The 12,756-nt window shown below is 47.1% G+C and overlaps 1 protein-coding gene across 1 annotated transcript in view; it reads right to left on the bottom strand.

Annotated features, from left to right (window-relative positions):
* The window catches only part of Arhgap17 (Rho GTPase activating protein 17), an 89,213-nt gene that overhangs the window by 51,378 nt on the left and 25,079 nt on the right, over positions 1 to 12,756 (bottom strand). The window contains 1 exon segment of the mRNA XM_070004301.1: positions 694 to 733. Coding sequence (XP_069860402.1) covers positions 694 to 733 — 40 coding nt within the window.

Genomic DNA, 12,756 nt, shown 5'->3' with positions numbered 1-12,756 from the left:
AAAATGAAAAGTAAGCAGACAGGTAAGGAAGCTTGCCCCTCCTAAGAATTCATCCGTGCATCAGGGAATGAGCAGAAACTGTTCTATGTCCAGAAGAAACTCCCAGCACTACGGTTAAGAAAATCACAGCAGGTAGAATGGAATGGTGCCAGCCAGAATGTACTGAAGGGAATGAGAAGAAAGGAGGTTGGGCCTCGGGATGGTGTTGGACCTGTGTCCTGTCACCAGAACCCACCAGCCCAAGCTGGGAGCAACAGCCTAGGAAGGACAGAGGTCTAAGCTCTGAGTTGCAACTAGAAGGCCTTGTCTTCAGCTGCCAGTGCTTCCTTTGCCTACTAAGGACACTGGCTGGACAGCAGATTAGAGCCTCAGCCTGCCCAGGACCCATGACTGGGTCAGGGTGCCAGAGCCTAGCCAGGCTCCACCCCTCCCAGGACCTGGCACTGGGAGACAGGACAGCCTCATCTGAACTAACATGACACTAGGGTTTCAGATCCTCTTGCTAGCACCACATACTCTGCCACTTCCCTTTCCTGTCAAAACCAAGCCCGTTTGTTTTATTCCCTTCCAGCTTAAAAAAGAAAGAAAAAAACATGCTCTCCTGCTGAAGTATACATAATCATCTGCCTTGGATTTCTTTTTTTCATTCTGTGTCTTTAAACAGATCACTTTAAGGACACTTTATTTTGTTACCTGTAATAGATCTTCACTGAGGACTTCTGTTTTCTCAGCTCTGTGGGGGGAAAAAAATTAAATATTCAGAGTTAAAATCCAGAAGAAGCAACTTGTGAAACTTGTGGGGAAAGTTCCCTGACATGCACATCGGATGGCAGGTTAAGTAAAACCAAAGAATAACAAAAACGGAGCCAGGTGCCAGTGGCTCACACCTGTAATTCTAGTTATTCAGGAGTTTGAGATCTGAGGATCACAGTTTGAAGCCAGACTAGGGGATAAGTATGTGAACTCATCTCTAATTAACCACCCAAAAAAACCCTGGAAGTGGGCAACATTGTTCAAAAACAAATCTACTCATTACCTGACATATTTATATAACTGTAACCACTCTGTAGGTTACCTTCATAATAACAATAAAAATAAAAATTAATGAAAAAAAAAGCTAGAAGTGGAGCTGTGGTTCAAGTGGTAGAGAGCCAGCTTTGAGGGAAAAAGCTAAGGACAAGGCCCAGACCCTGAGTTCAAGCACCAGTACCAGCAAACATGCACATGCATGTGCACACACATATGCACACACACACAAACGTACACGATGTGTGCAGAAAATTGTAACCCAACAGAAGAATCCATGGTTTCAAGGCAGTGGTTCTCCACTTGAGCACGTACAGATTCACCCAGTGCCTTGCTTCTTTCAATCACCCTTTCACAGGATGCATAGAGGACTCTATTCTAACTCAGTGAGTCTGAAGATAGGCCCTTACCTGCTCAGGACCTCCTTGGAGAAGGTCTGAGGCTGCCCTTTAGAGAATAGGATTCCTCTCTCAAAGCTTAACCTTCAGTTCTTAAAAGGATCATGTGTTGCTGGCCTACAGTGGCTTACAACTGTAATCCTAGCTACTCAGGAAGCTGAGATGTGAGGATCACCGTTTGAGGCCAGCCTGGGCAGAAAAGTCCCCGTGAGACTCTTAGCTCCAATTAGCCACTCAAAAACCAGAAACTGCACTGGGGCTCAAAGTGATAAGAGTGCTAGCCTTGAACACAAAGAGTCTCAGGGACAGCGCGCAGGCCCTGGGTGCAAGCACCACCACAACCAGGGGGTTTAAAAAAAAAAAAAAAAAAAAAAAAAGGATCTCTTCCTAAATTTCACTTAGAAACATTATGCAAATACACGTCTAGACCAAAACAGGCAACAGTAACAACTGAGTATTCCTTCCTTCTTTAACTCAAAAAGAAACAAAGTATTTCACAATTCTCCCTTTGCACAGTCCTAAACCTTCCCAGAAACCAAGATGGTGGCCAGCCATCAGAAGATGGATTCGACAGATCAATCAAACAGTTAGGTGAAGGCTTGATGGATAAGTCTGTAGCATTATGGGAAGGCAGTGGAATCTTTAGGAGGAGGAAGTTAGGCCCCTGGGGGTGTGCCCTGGGAGGGGATTCTGGAGTCCTGCCTCTCTCTTTGCTTCTTGGTGTGCAAAAGGCTTCTTATGCCATGTGCTCCACCCCCATCTACTGTGCTGCCACTGATCATGGACCGGAGCCTGTGACACCGAGCCAGCTAAGCCTTCCCTTCTTCTGAGTGGGTCTGCTAGGGATTTTGTCATGGTACAATTGCTGCCACCTAAGTGCCATTACGGATTTCCAGTTCAGGTGGTGATTCGAGCCAAGTCTTTTAACATACCTACTAAGTTCCCAAGGTGTGGCTGCAACAAGGAAGTTTTTAAAGAGAAGGAAGAGTCTGAATTTTAGTGGAGTCAGGGAGAGTCCAAAATGAACTAGAAAAGTCTTGCCCTTTTTATAAGCTGTATGGCAGTATGCAGGACTGCCTGACCTTGGCTATAAACCAATACAAGAGGAGGAAAGTCTGATCAAAAGAGAGAGGGAGGGAGGGGAGACATACAGGGAGAGAGGGGAGGGAAGACTAAAGTGACCTCCAAACACAAAGCTCAGGCAGGTGACAGTGGTTCACGCCTGTAATCCTAACTACTCAAGAGGCTGAGATCTAAAGATCAAGATTCAAAGCCAGCCTGGGAGGGAAAGTCCTTATCTCCAATTAACTACCAAAAAGCCAGAAGTGGAGCTGTGGCTCAAGTGGTAGAGCCCTAGCCTCGAGCACGAAAGCTCAGGGACACCACCCAGGCCCTAGGACCAGCATGTATGTGCACATACACATGACACATGTGCTCTCTCTCTCACACACACACACAACTGCACAAAGCGTAAAGCAGCACAGCTGTGGGCAGGGGACAGGAGCCCCTTGGTGCCCTCCAGCCTGTGCTGAAGGGCAGTGGCATATCAGTCAAGCCGGGCATTGCCACAGAGGATCCAGGGTCACAGAGAGGCCCAGTTAGCCCGGAGAATCGGATTCCAGGGGAAACTGGGACTCTGCCCTGACTGGAATACCTCCTCAGGCCACAGGATCAGAGCCTGGAGACGAAGTCAAGGCCTCAGCGCCTACAGTTGGCCAACTCTTAACCCTATGAACAAATTCTACCAGCAGCGGGCCAAAATATGCCATCCTAGCCCTTGCTTGGCATGCATACTGCCAGGCATTACTGAAGTGCCAAATGCAGTAAGTGAAGCAAGGACCAGCTGACTAAGAGGTCAGACCAGCAGGCTCTTTTTGAAGCTAGCAGGAACACACCTGGCCAGAGATTCCCCTACCACCTCCATTCCTCTCACCAACAGCCTCACCTCCTCTCCTCTAGGAAAACACCACCCTTGAGAAGATAACTTGCTTTTTAGTCTCTACCCAGGATCAAACATCTGCATAGGTCCCGGTGTCTGTGACAGATCTCATTTGAGCTCTGGAATCTCTTCTCTCAGTATGAGAGAAAAGTCTGAAGGCCTATTTAACATTTTCTCAAGCTCAAGAGAAAGGAGTTCAGCCTGAGAACCAGAGCATGGCCTTGGAACGTAACACAGAAACTGGGGGCGCTCTTACACAGAGACCCTCTGCTGGCCTGACTTGGGCCCAAACGATCTGATCTCCTTCTTCCCTGAGACTGATCATATGCTGATTTAATTTAATACATTTTTTGGTGCTGGTGCTAGAGTTTGAACTCAGGGCCTGGGCACTCTCTGTAAGCTTTTTGCTCAAGGCTAGTACACCACCAACTCCACTTCCAGATTTTTGTGGTTAAGTGGAGATAAAGAGTCTCAGGGACTTCCCTGCCCAGGCTGGCACTGAACTAGAATCCTCAGATCCAGCCTCCCAAGCAGCTAGGATTACAGAAATGAGTCACTGATACCCGACTGAATTATCTTTAAAAAGAGTTCATCTTGATCGGTGATGTGGAGTTTTTACTTGAGCAATGTCTAGCAATCATTCAGTATTCGAAACACCACAAAGGTGCTCACTCAAACAGGCAGGTGAATTTACCAGGAAATATTGCTGTTTTTTTTCCCCCCATTGACCATGGTATTTCCCCTGCCAGATAAGTATGAGGTATGCTGTCTTGAGTTGCTGCTGTGCTTTTTAAATTTATCAAGGGTGGGGGACAACAGACTGAACTATCATGACACCCAAAGGCAGTAGAAAACAGCCAACAATGTAATCTAATAATAAGAATAACGCTTGCTCAGTCAGATTGCTGTAAATCAGACGTTTTGCTGCACAGCCCTAAGCTTTGTGCTTTGTCAGAGCCTTCTTTGTGCCCAATGTTCTGAGCCTGAAAACACACTTGAGTGTTTCCTGTCTATAACTGGGAAAACAATACGGGCCAGGAAGGAACTCGCCACTCGCCATGGAGTGCTGGGGCTTGTTTTTTCCTATGCAGGCCAATCTACCACCCCACCAGGCACTCCAGCAAGGCTCACCCTGCACAGGACCGTTCTTTTATTTTTTTTTTGGGTAATGACCGGTGGATGATGGGGCAGAAGGCACATTTCTCTTTGTAATTCTCAAAGCCTCAAAGCGGCAGCAGCGCTGTGTGGGCCTTGATCTAGTCACCTTTCTTGTGACTAGGGGTGGTCGGGTCTAGCCTGCTACCTGTGCTCAACTGATGGACTCATCCAGCTCATCTGCTGGAAGAAAGGAAGAAGCAGATATTCCCAAACAAACCAACAAACAAAAAGATGGAAAACGCTCAGGCTAGGGCACGGCACCAAAGGAAAATATTCAATCAACCCGCCATTGGCATTGTCACCAGCCAAGCACAGAACACCCAGGTTCATGCCATGGACACAGGCTTTGGTCTCCCATGGAGCAGAAAGGGTCTTCCTGACCTCCCCTGTCCGGGTGGGCTCCACAGATGCTGAGGCCCGATGCTGACACTCTTCACTGCCTCCTCACCCCACCCCCCACCCCCAATGCCTGGCTTCACCCAGTGCCCACAGCAAGCCCTGAAGACACTGGATGAAAGCAGGGGAGATGGCAGTCATAGTGGCTAAGAAAGGTTCAACAAATGAACTTTGCTTCAGAAGAGGTAATAAGAATTCAATTGGGGGCTGGGAAGGTGGCTCAGTGGTAAAGCGCTTGCCTTGCATGCATGAGGCTCTGGGTTCAATTCCTCAGCACCACATAGGCAGAAAAAGCTGGAAATGGTGCTGTGGCTCAAGTGGTAGAGTGCTAGCCTTGAGCTGAAGAGCTGAGGGACAGCGAGCGCCCAGGCCCCACAGCTGACCAAAAAAAAAAAAAAAAAGAATTCAATGACGTGAGGTAGAAAAGCAGCTTTGTCTTTCATAATGTGACCCACTGTGACAAAACTGTCTTTCAAAGCTAATCTTTTGTTGTTGTTCTTATTGTTGGTTGTGGGGTTTGAACTCAGGGCCTAGGTGCTGAGCCTGAGCCTCTTTGTGCTCAAGGCTAATGCTCTAGCCCTTTGAGCCACAGCACCACTTTCAGTTTTTAAGTGGTTAATTAGAGTTAATTAGAGATAAGAGTCTCACAGAGGCATTTCTGCCTGAGTTGGCTTGGAACTGCAGTCCTGTGATCTTAGCCTCCTGAGTAGCTAGGATTACAGGCGTGAGCCACCAGCACCTAGCACGTGAATCCTTGTTTAATTGGAAGAAAAACACAAAAAGATGACCTGTAGTACTACCGATTTTTCAATTTTACATTAAAGAGGAGTCAACGTCATTCTTCTACATCTCCCAATTCCACATCCTAGACTGAATTACTATTACTGATTTTGTGTCATTCCCAGCATGGTCCTAAGTTTAATCACCTGATTCTCAATGAGACAGGACCGCCCTCCCCCACACATCTTGCAGGAAGGTCCGGGGAACCTCTGGCCAGGCCTAGAGATTTGTTTCTGAAGGTTGCTACTTGTATCTGGTGAGTAAAGACCAATCTGCTACTAAATTCTCTCTCTCTCTCTCTCTCTCTCTCTCTCTCTCTCTGTACACTATATATATTACACACATATATACTATATATACAGTATATATTTATATATACTACATACTATATACAGTATCTATCTATCCATCCATCTATCTATCCAGCTATCTATCTATCTATCTATCTATCTATCTATCTATCTATCTATCTATCTATCTATCTATCTATCTATCTATCTATCTCTGTAGCTTTCCCCTTGATTAATACAGAGTAGCCCACCTTGTATCCCTTTGTTATTGTAAAACCAGGGGCAGGGCTGGGGTAGAGCGCTAGCCTTGAGCTGAAGAGCTGACGACAGTGCCCAGGCCCAGAGTTCAGGCACCATGACATGCACACGTGTGCACGCACACACACACAAACCGACTCTAAACTTAGTGGCTCAAACTATATGAATGCATTCTTATACAGCTCTGGGGCGGGGGGGGGGGGGCGGTCAGAAGTTCAAATAGGTTTCTCTGAGCTAAAATCCGAGTGTCAGCACACCAAAGTCCCTTCTGGACACCCGAGAGGAGACTCCATTTCCTTCCCTTCCCAGCGTTCAGAAGCCGCCCACATTCCTTGGCCCTGCTCCTGCATGAGGAAAGCCAGCAATGCGTGCTCCATGCCTTCCTCCCCAGCCACAGCTTCCCCTGGGGGACTCGGCGTGACTCATGGGTCCACTCCTAATCCTTCCTGCCAACTGGCACTTGAATTCTACCATCAACCTTAGCTCTCTCGACCAGGTAACCTAACACATTCAGGGGTTTGGGGGACAGGATCTTTAGGGAGGTCCGAAATTAGCAGTGCCAAGGCCTGAGAAATCCTGACTTCAGGACACAGCTACACACATGTGGACACGTACATACATGACACATGCCTTTACAGATCAGAACAACAAACAGCTCTGTCTCCCTGTGTGTCATGGCTACACAGCACCCCAGGATTGAGACACGCCAGCACCTGTTTTACTGCATGAACTCGAGGTGGTATGCCGAGCCCACCACGCTCATGGGCTAGATTGCACATGAAGTTTGCAGAGGGGACTGAGGGACAGCGCCAGGCCCAACGACTGGACCAAAAAAAAAAAAAAGATGCTAAACACATTTGGCAGACAGATTTGGCCCAGAGGCCTGAGCGTGCTGACCCCTGCTCACTACACAAGTTAAAAATGCTCTCCCAAGAAACTCCAATCCTTTGTAATCACGTCTCAAAGCCCAATGCTTCTGACTTTGAAGGGGGATTTCTGTCCTTTCCCAACAAGCACTTAAAAGGTGGAGAGAGGCTCCAGCTCTTGCATCTGAGATCTCTGAGCAGGAGATTCCTAGCATCAGGCACAATCTGCCTAGAGATGGCAAGTGTGGCTGAGGTGCCGAGACTAATACCAAACCCCGGGTCCACAGTGCTGGTCTGTGGATCACCATTCTACTGCTTCTCCTACAGCCACTTTGATATGTCAATTAAAATGAAAAAAAAAAAAAAGGACACTAAGAATTTTGAATAAGCTCTTTTTTAAACTCTGTAGATATCCAAATGCATTTTGGAAGAATACGCTTTAACTCATGCAAGAATCTGCATAGGTACACAGATCAACACTGCAGTGAAATCTGTACTTAGTGAAGTTAAAGAGACCAGACCCACAGCTGAGGAGTGAATTTCAGTTCCTGGGAAATCCCATTTTGTGCAACATTGTATCTCCTGTTACAAGTGTTGCTAATATCCACTTGAGCCTTTGTGCTGAGCTTGAGTGGAGGCATTTCGTTTCATACTGAGCCTGGAAGACTGCTGAGCCAGTTCAGACTGTTTTATCTCATTAGATCAGCCGTCTTCTTGGATTTCTGGGAAGGAATCTGAAATCTACTTAATTGGATTTCAAAAATAAAGGACCTTCTGACACTTTACCCAGGAAACAATTTGCTACACATTCCACAAAGTAATTCAGAAAGTCTTAAAAACAGAGGTTTTGGAACTCTAAAGGGATGAAGGTGGAAATAAACTGTGCCAGTGTATAACATGTAAAAGAAAAAAAAAAGACATTTCTCTGGGGGAAAGTAATAAAAGAGAAAGCATGTTAGCAATGGCATGGGGAAAACCTAATAGTACTTTATTCTGAATTATTTCTCCAATGATAGGCTATACATGTACATATACTTATAGCTTCTCCAAGATAAGGTTCTAATATTTACTTTTTACTTTTAAGGACAGCAACAAAGACCATATCAGTCTTAATCTTCACAGTTCCTGAATTCTAATCAATGTCTAACATGGACAGTTATTTTAAGAGGTTGGATGGAGTTTTATCATTTTCCTACATGTGTAAGCTTGTGCACACAGCTTTTTGTTTGCTTGGTTGGCTGTTTTCCTCTCTGGCACATGAAGTGGAATCTATTTGTTAGCCTGGCTCTGACCACATGGCCCACAAGTCTCAAAACCGGGCTCCTGCCTAAGGCAGACTCCAAGGAAACTCCCCTCCAACGAGCACACTGCCACTTTCTTCATCTTCTCTCGGAGACTGGGAGGCCTCCTTCACTGGCAAACTGCAATCATTTGTGGTATCTGCCTGGCCCTGGAGGCAACAGACTTTGAGACTGTTAAATTTCTTTTAAGTGGTCAAAACATTGCAATGCAATCCTGCTTGCTGGTGGCTCAGGTCTGTATTCCTAGCTACACTGGAGGCTGAGATCTGAGGATCATGATTTGAAGCCAGCCTGGGAAGAAAAGCCTGTGAGCCTCTTATTTCCAATTAACCAGCAAAAAGCCAGAGATGGAGGCGTAGTTCAAGTGATAGAGCTCTGTCCATTAGCAAAAAAGCCGAGTGAGAGGTCATGAATTCGAGCCCAAGTATCAACACTCTCTCTCTTCTCTCTCTCTCTCTCTCAGACACACACACACACACACACACACACACACACACACACACACACACACCACACAAATGTTGATGGTAATAAAATCAATTTTAAAAAGAAAGCTGGGTGCTGATAGCTCATGCCTATATAATCCAGCTACTCAGGAGATCTGAGGATGGCAGTTTGAAGCCAGCCTGGGCAGAAAAGTCTGATTAAATCAGAGAAAACGACCCGAAGTGATGCTGGATGTGGTAGAGTACAAGCCTGGAGCAATAGGAGTTCAAGAACAGTGCTCCGGCCCAAGGTTTGAGCCTCAGGACCAGAAACAAACAAATAAATAACTGGAGGCATCATTCAGTGGTACAGCAAGGGGCTCTGGGTTTAATCCCTACCATCCACAAAAACAGAAGAAGTGCTAAAAGACAAGGCAATGAGACTCAAGTGGTGGGTCAGCGTGCTGCACCTGACCCTGTTGTGGCTGCTGGCCTAGCTGCTGGGGAGGCCCTCCAACTTGACTGTTTGCCCTAAGTCAGCACGCCTGGACTTTGAAAACAGGCTGTATGATCCACCCCTCAGGTCTCCACGGGGCTCACCAAAAAACATGGTGGGGGGGTCTCATGTTTCCTCTGTGCCATTCTGAAACTAGGTACCGTTGTGAAAAAATACCCAGTTGGAAATGCTGGCTCTCAACTGTGGATACTCCTTAGAGCCCTGGGTCCAGGAGTCCAAAATAGTGAGAGGTTGTGTGGGCAGGATGGGAATGGGGTTTAGCAGTAATGGAGTGTGCCAAGTGGCATCTGGCATGATGAAAATGATCTCAACTTACACTATGGTGATGGATACACAACTCCATTAAGTCACGACAATCGATGAGTTGTACACGTAAAGGTCGTGTGCCTCCTAGCCAGGCTTCCTTCCGTGAGGGAGCACAAAACACACACTCGTGGTTCCAAAAGACCACAGCAAAGCGAAACTCCCTGTCAGTCAGTGATGTCATCGCGTCCTTGTGCAACGCATTTCTCACACAGTTGCAGTGACGCTGGTGTACACACACCCACCACAAAAAAGTACACAATAATAATGGTCGCGGCTACTGCTTTATGTGTCTACCACACCTTTCATCACCCTTGTTTTAGAATATACTTCCACTTACAGAAATTCATGACACCACTTCTGGAAACAGCCTCCCATATCTCCTGGTCCCTGAGTCTCTCAACTGCATCATCATCTCTTGTGCCTGATTTCACCTACTCTGTGTTGTGCATCATGGCTTAGAAGCAATAGGCTGGACACACCCACACCCACACCCACACACCCACCCACACCCACACCCACACACCCACACCCACCCACACACAGACCAGGTATAACACCGCAAATCACATTCCATGATGTTCACAGAAAGATGGAGTCTTCTAACAATGCATTTTTCCGTGTGTCCATGTCTAAGCAATGCAAGGCTCAATAGTTTTTTTGTAGGGGGGGAAGTTGGGGAGGTGGGTAGGGGAGGGATGGGAGGGGAAAAACAAAGGAGGGGGTAACAATGCTTGAAAGGAAATGTACTCATTACCTTACGCACGTAACTGTAATCCCTCTCTACAGTATCTTTACAATAAATAATATATAAAAATAGTATTGTTTTTGTTGTTTGTCAGTGTGTCACGGCTTGAACTCAGGGTCTGAGTCTGTCCCTGAGCTCTTTTACTCAAGACTAGCACTCTAGCCTTGAGCACAGCTCTACTTCCAGTTTTCTGCTGAACCCAGTGCTGGTGCCTCATGCCTATAATCCTAGCTACTCAGGAGGCTGAGATCTGAGGGTTGTGGTTCAAAGCCAGCCTGGGCTGGAAAGCCCGTGAGACTGTTTTCTCCAATTAAACAGCAGAAAACCACAATTGGATCTGTGGCTCAAAGTGGTAGAGCACTAGCCTTGAGCAAAGAGCTTAGGGAGAGTGCCAGGCCCTGAGTTCAAGCCGTATGACCACACACACACACACACACACACACACACACACACACACACACACACACACACACACACACACACACACACACACACACACACACACACACACACGAAAAGAAAAGAAGAGTCTTTCCTGACTGGGCTGTCTTTGAACCATGATCCGCAGACCTCAGCCTCCTAGCAACCAGGATTACAGGCATGAGCCACCAGCACCTAGTCAATAAAGTTACTTAAAAACAGTACTCATGTTTGGACCCCAACTCACAACAACCAGCAACTGGGACTTCTCCTCTGGGGTAGACCATGGCCCCCTCTCTTTTTTCTTAAAGAAAAAACCTCCCCGGGCAATTCCCAAGTGAAGCAGGCTGAGATCACTGTGGTAGAAGGCTCAGAGAGCAGCCAGGACTGGCAATGGTCTCTAGCAGTACAGGGCTGGCAGGCACAGAGCAGCCAGATCCATTAAGCACTAGGTGTGGCCATTGGCTCTTCCCAGGTCAGCACTGCCTTGGAGTCGTCCCCAGTGCTGTATTCTAAAAGAAATCTGCTCTCTTCCTTGTGGTCTTCACAGAGTCAGTCACTGAGACAAGAAACTAGTGGATACCAGGCTGTAAGTTTCATTTTGGGGAAAGGAGAAAGATAGGGGATACACAGGTGCTAGGACCAGCCAGGGCTCAGTCAGACTCATCTGCCCCTGGAGTCCAATGGTGTCATTTCAACAAGCCAGGGTGCTGAATGTCATTTGTTCCACTGTCAAACAAGGGTGATCCTAACTATAAAATAAAAAATAAATGGTGGTTCATGTCTGTAATGCCAGCTATTGAGGAGATTTAAGGATCATGATTTAAAGCCCACCCGGAAGAAAAGTCTATGAGATTCTTATCTCCAGTTAACCAGCAAAAAGTCAGAAGTGGAGCTGTGGCTAAAGTGACGAGAGTACCAGTCTTGAGTGAAAAAGCCAACGAAGAATGAGAGGCCCTGAGTTCAAGACCCACTACCACCATACTGGTCTTATTTATGATCTATCTCATTTAATGGTGATCCCTAAAGCCTAGTGAGTGTTCATGGGATGTCAGCTGTCCTGAGGGGTAGAAGGAATTATAATAGCCTGCAGATAGACCCAAAGTCCCATCTAAGAATGACACTCCCAAATGATCGAGTTGTTGGAGCTTGTCTGGAGGAAGCTGCTGCTGAGCGCAGAGCACACAAGACAAAAAGCCATGTCCACCGCGCTGCGGGAGCAGGCAGCCTGCTCACAGAAAACAAAGGTGGCTCTGATAGTGGCATGTGGGATGGAGGCACCAAGGAGAATCAAGGCGCACAGTAAACAGAAACTTGGGAGGCCAGGCTTGGTTTGGAAGCAAACCCTCCATCAAAGGATTAATGTCTTAAGCTGCTGAGCTTAGAGCCCCTGGAAAGGCAGTTGCAGGAATGCCTCCTGTCCCCAGGGGGCCCACACCATGCTCCCACTGTAAGCACCCCTCCCAGGGTGGACCTGCTGCAAGATGCTAGATCTCAGATCTGTAGTCATTCCCCGGTATTTATGGTGTTTTCACTAAACGTCAAGAACTGGAGAAGGAAAAAAAAAAAGTGAGAGAAGTGAGTCATTCCTCCCCTTGAGAAACTCATGGGAAAGTCAGAAATGAAAACAATCAACCTGTTCACAACACTAGGGGACCGATGGAAATAATGGGCTGCGTGGCCAGGACAGGCCTCCAGGGTGAGTCAGTACTGGGGAAGAGCGCCGGGAAGGGTCTGTACTGCCTAGGCTAGAGGATGGTGGCTGGGCATTCTGCCGGCCAAGGAAACAGGAGAAGGGGCACTGATGGCTTCTCAGTAATGGAGGGCATTAGGTCTGACCACAGGTGCTGCATGAAAGACCAGCTGCAGGCCTGTGCAGCTGTGGGGCAGAGGCTGGAGTGCTCCATCTTGGCTGATGACATGCAGCTAAT

Source organism: Dipodomys merriami, unplaced genomic scaffold (assembly GCF_024711535.1).
Source record: "Dipodomys merriami isolate MVZ:Mamm:240054 unplaced genomic scaffold, mDipMer1.0.p SCAF_62, whole genome shotgun sequence".
NCBI classification, from domain to species: Eukaryota; Metazoa; Chordata; class Mammalia; order Rodentia; family Heteromyidae; genus Dipodomys; species Dipodomys merriami.
The sequence above is the reverse complement of the archived record's forward strand: the minus strand, read 5'-3'. Positions and strand labels throughout refer to the sequence as shown.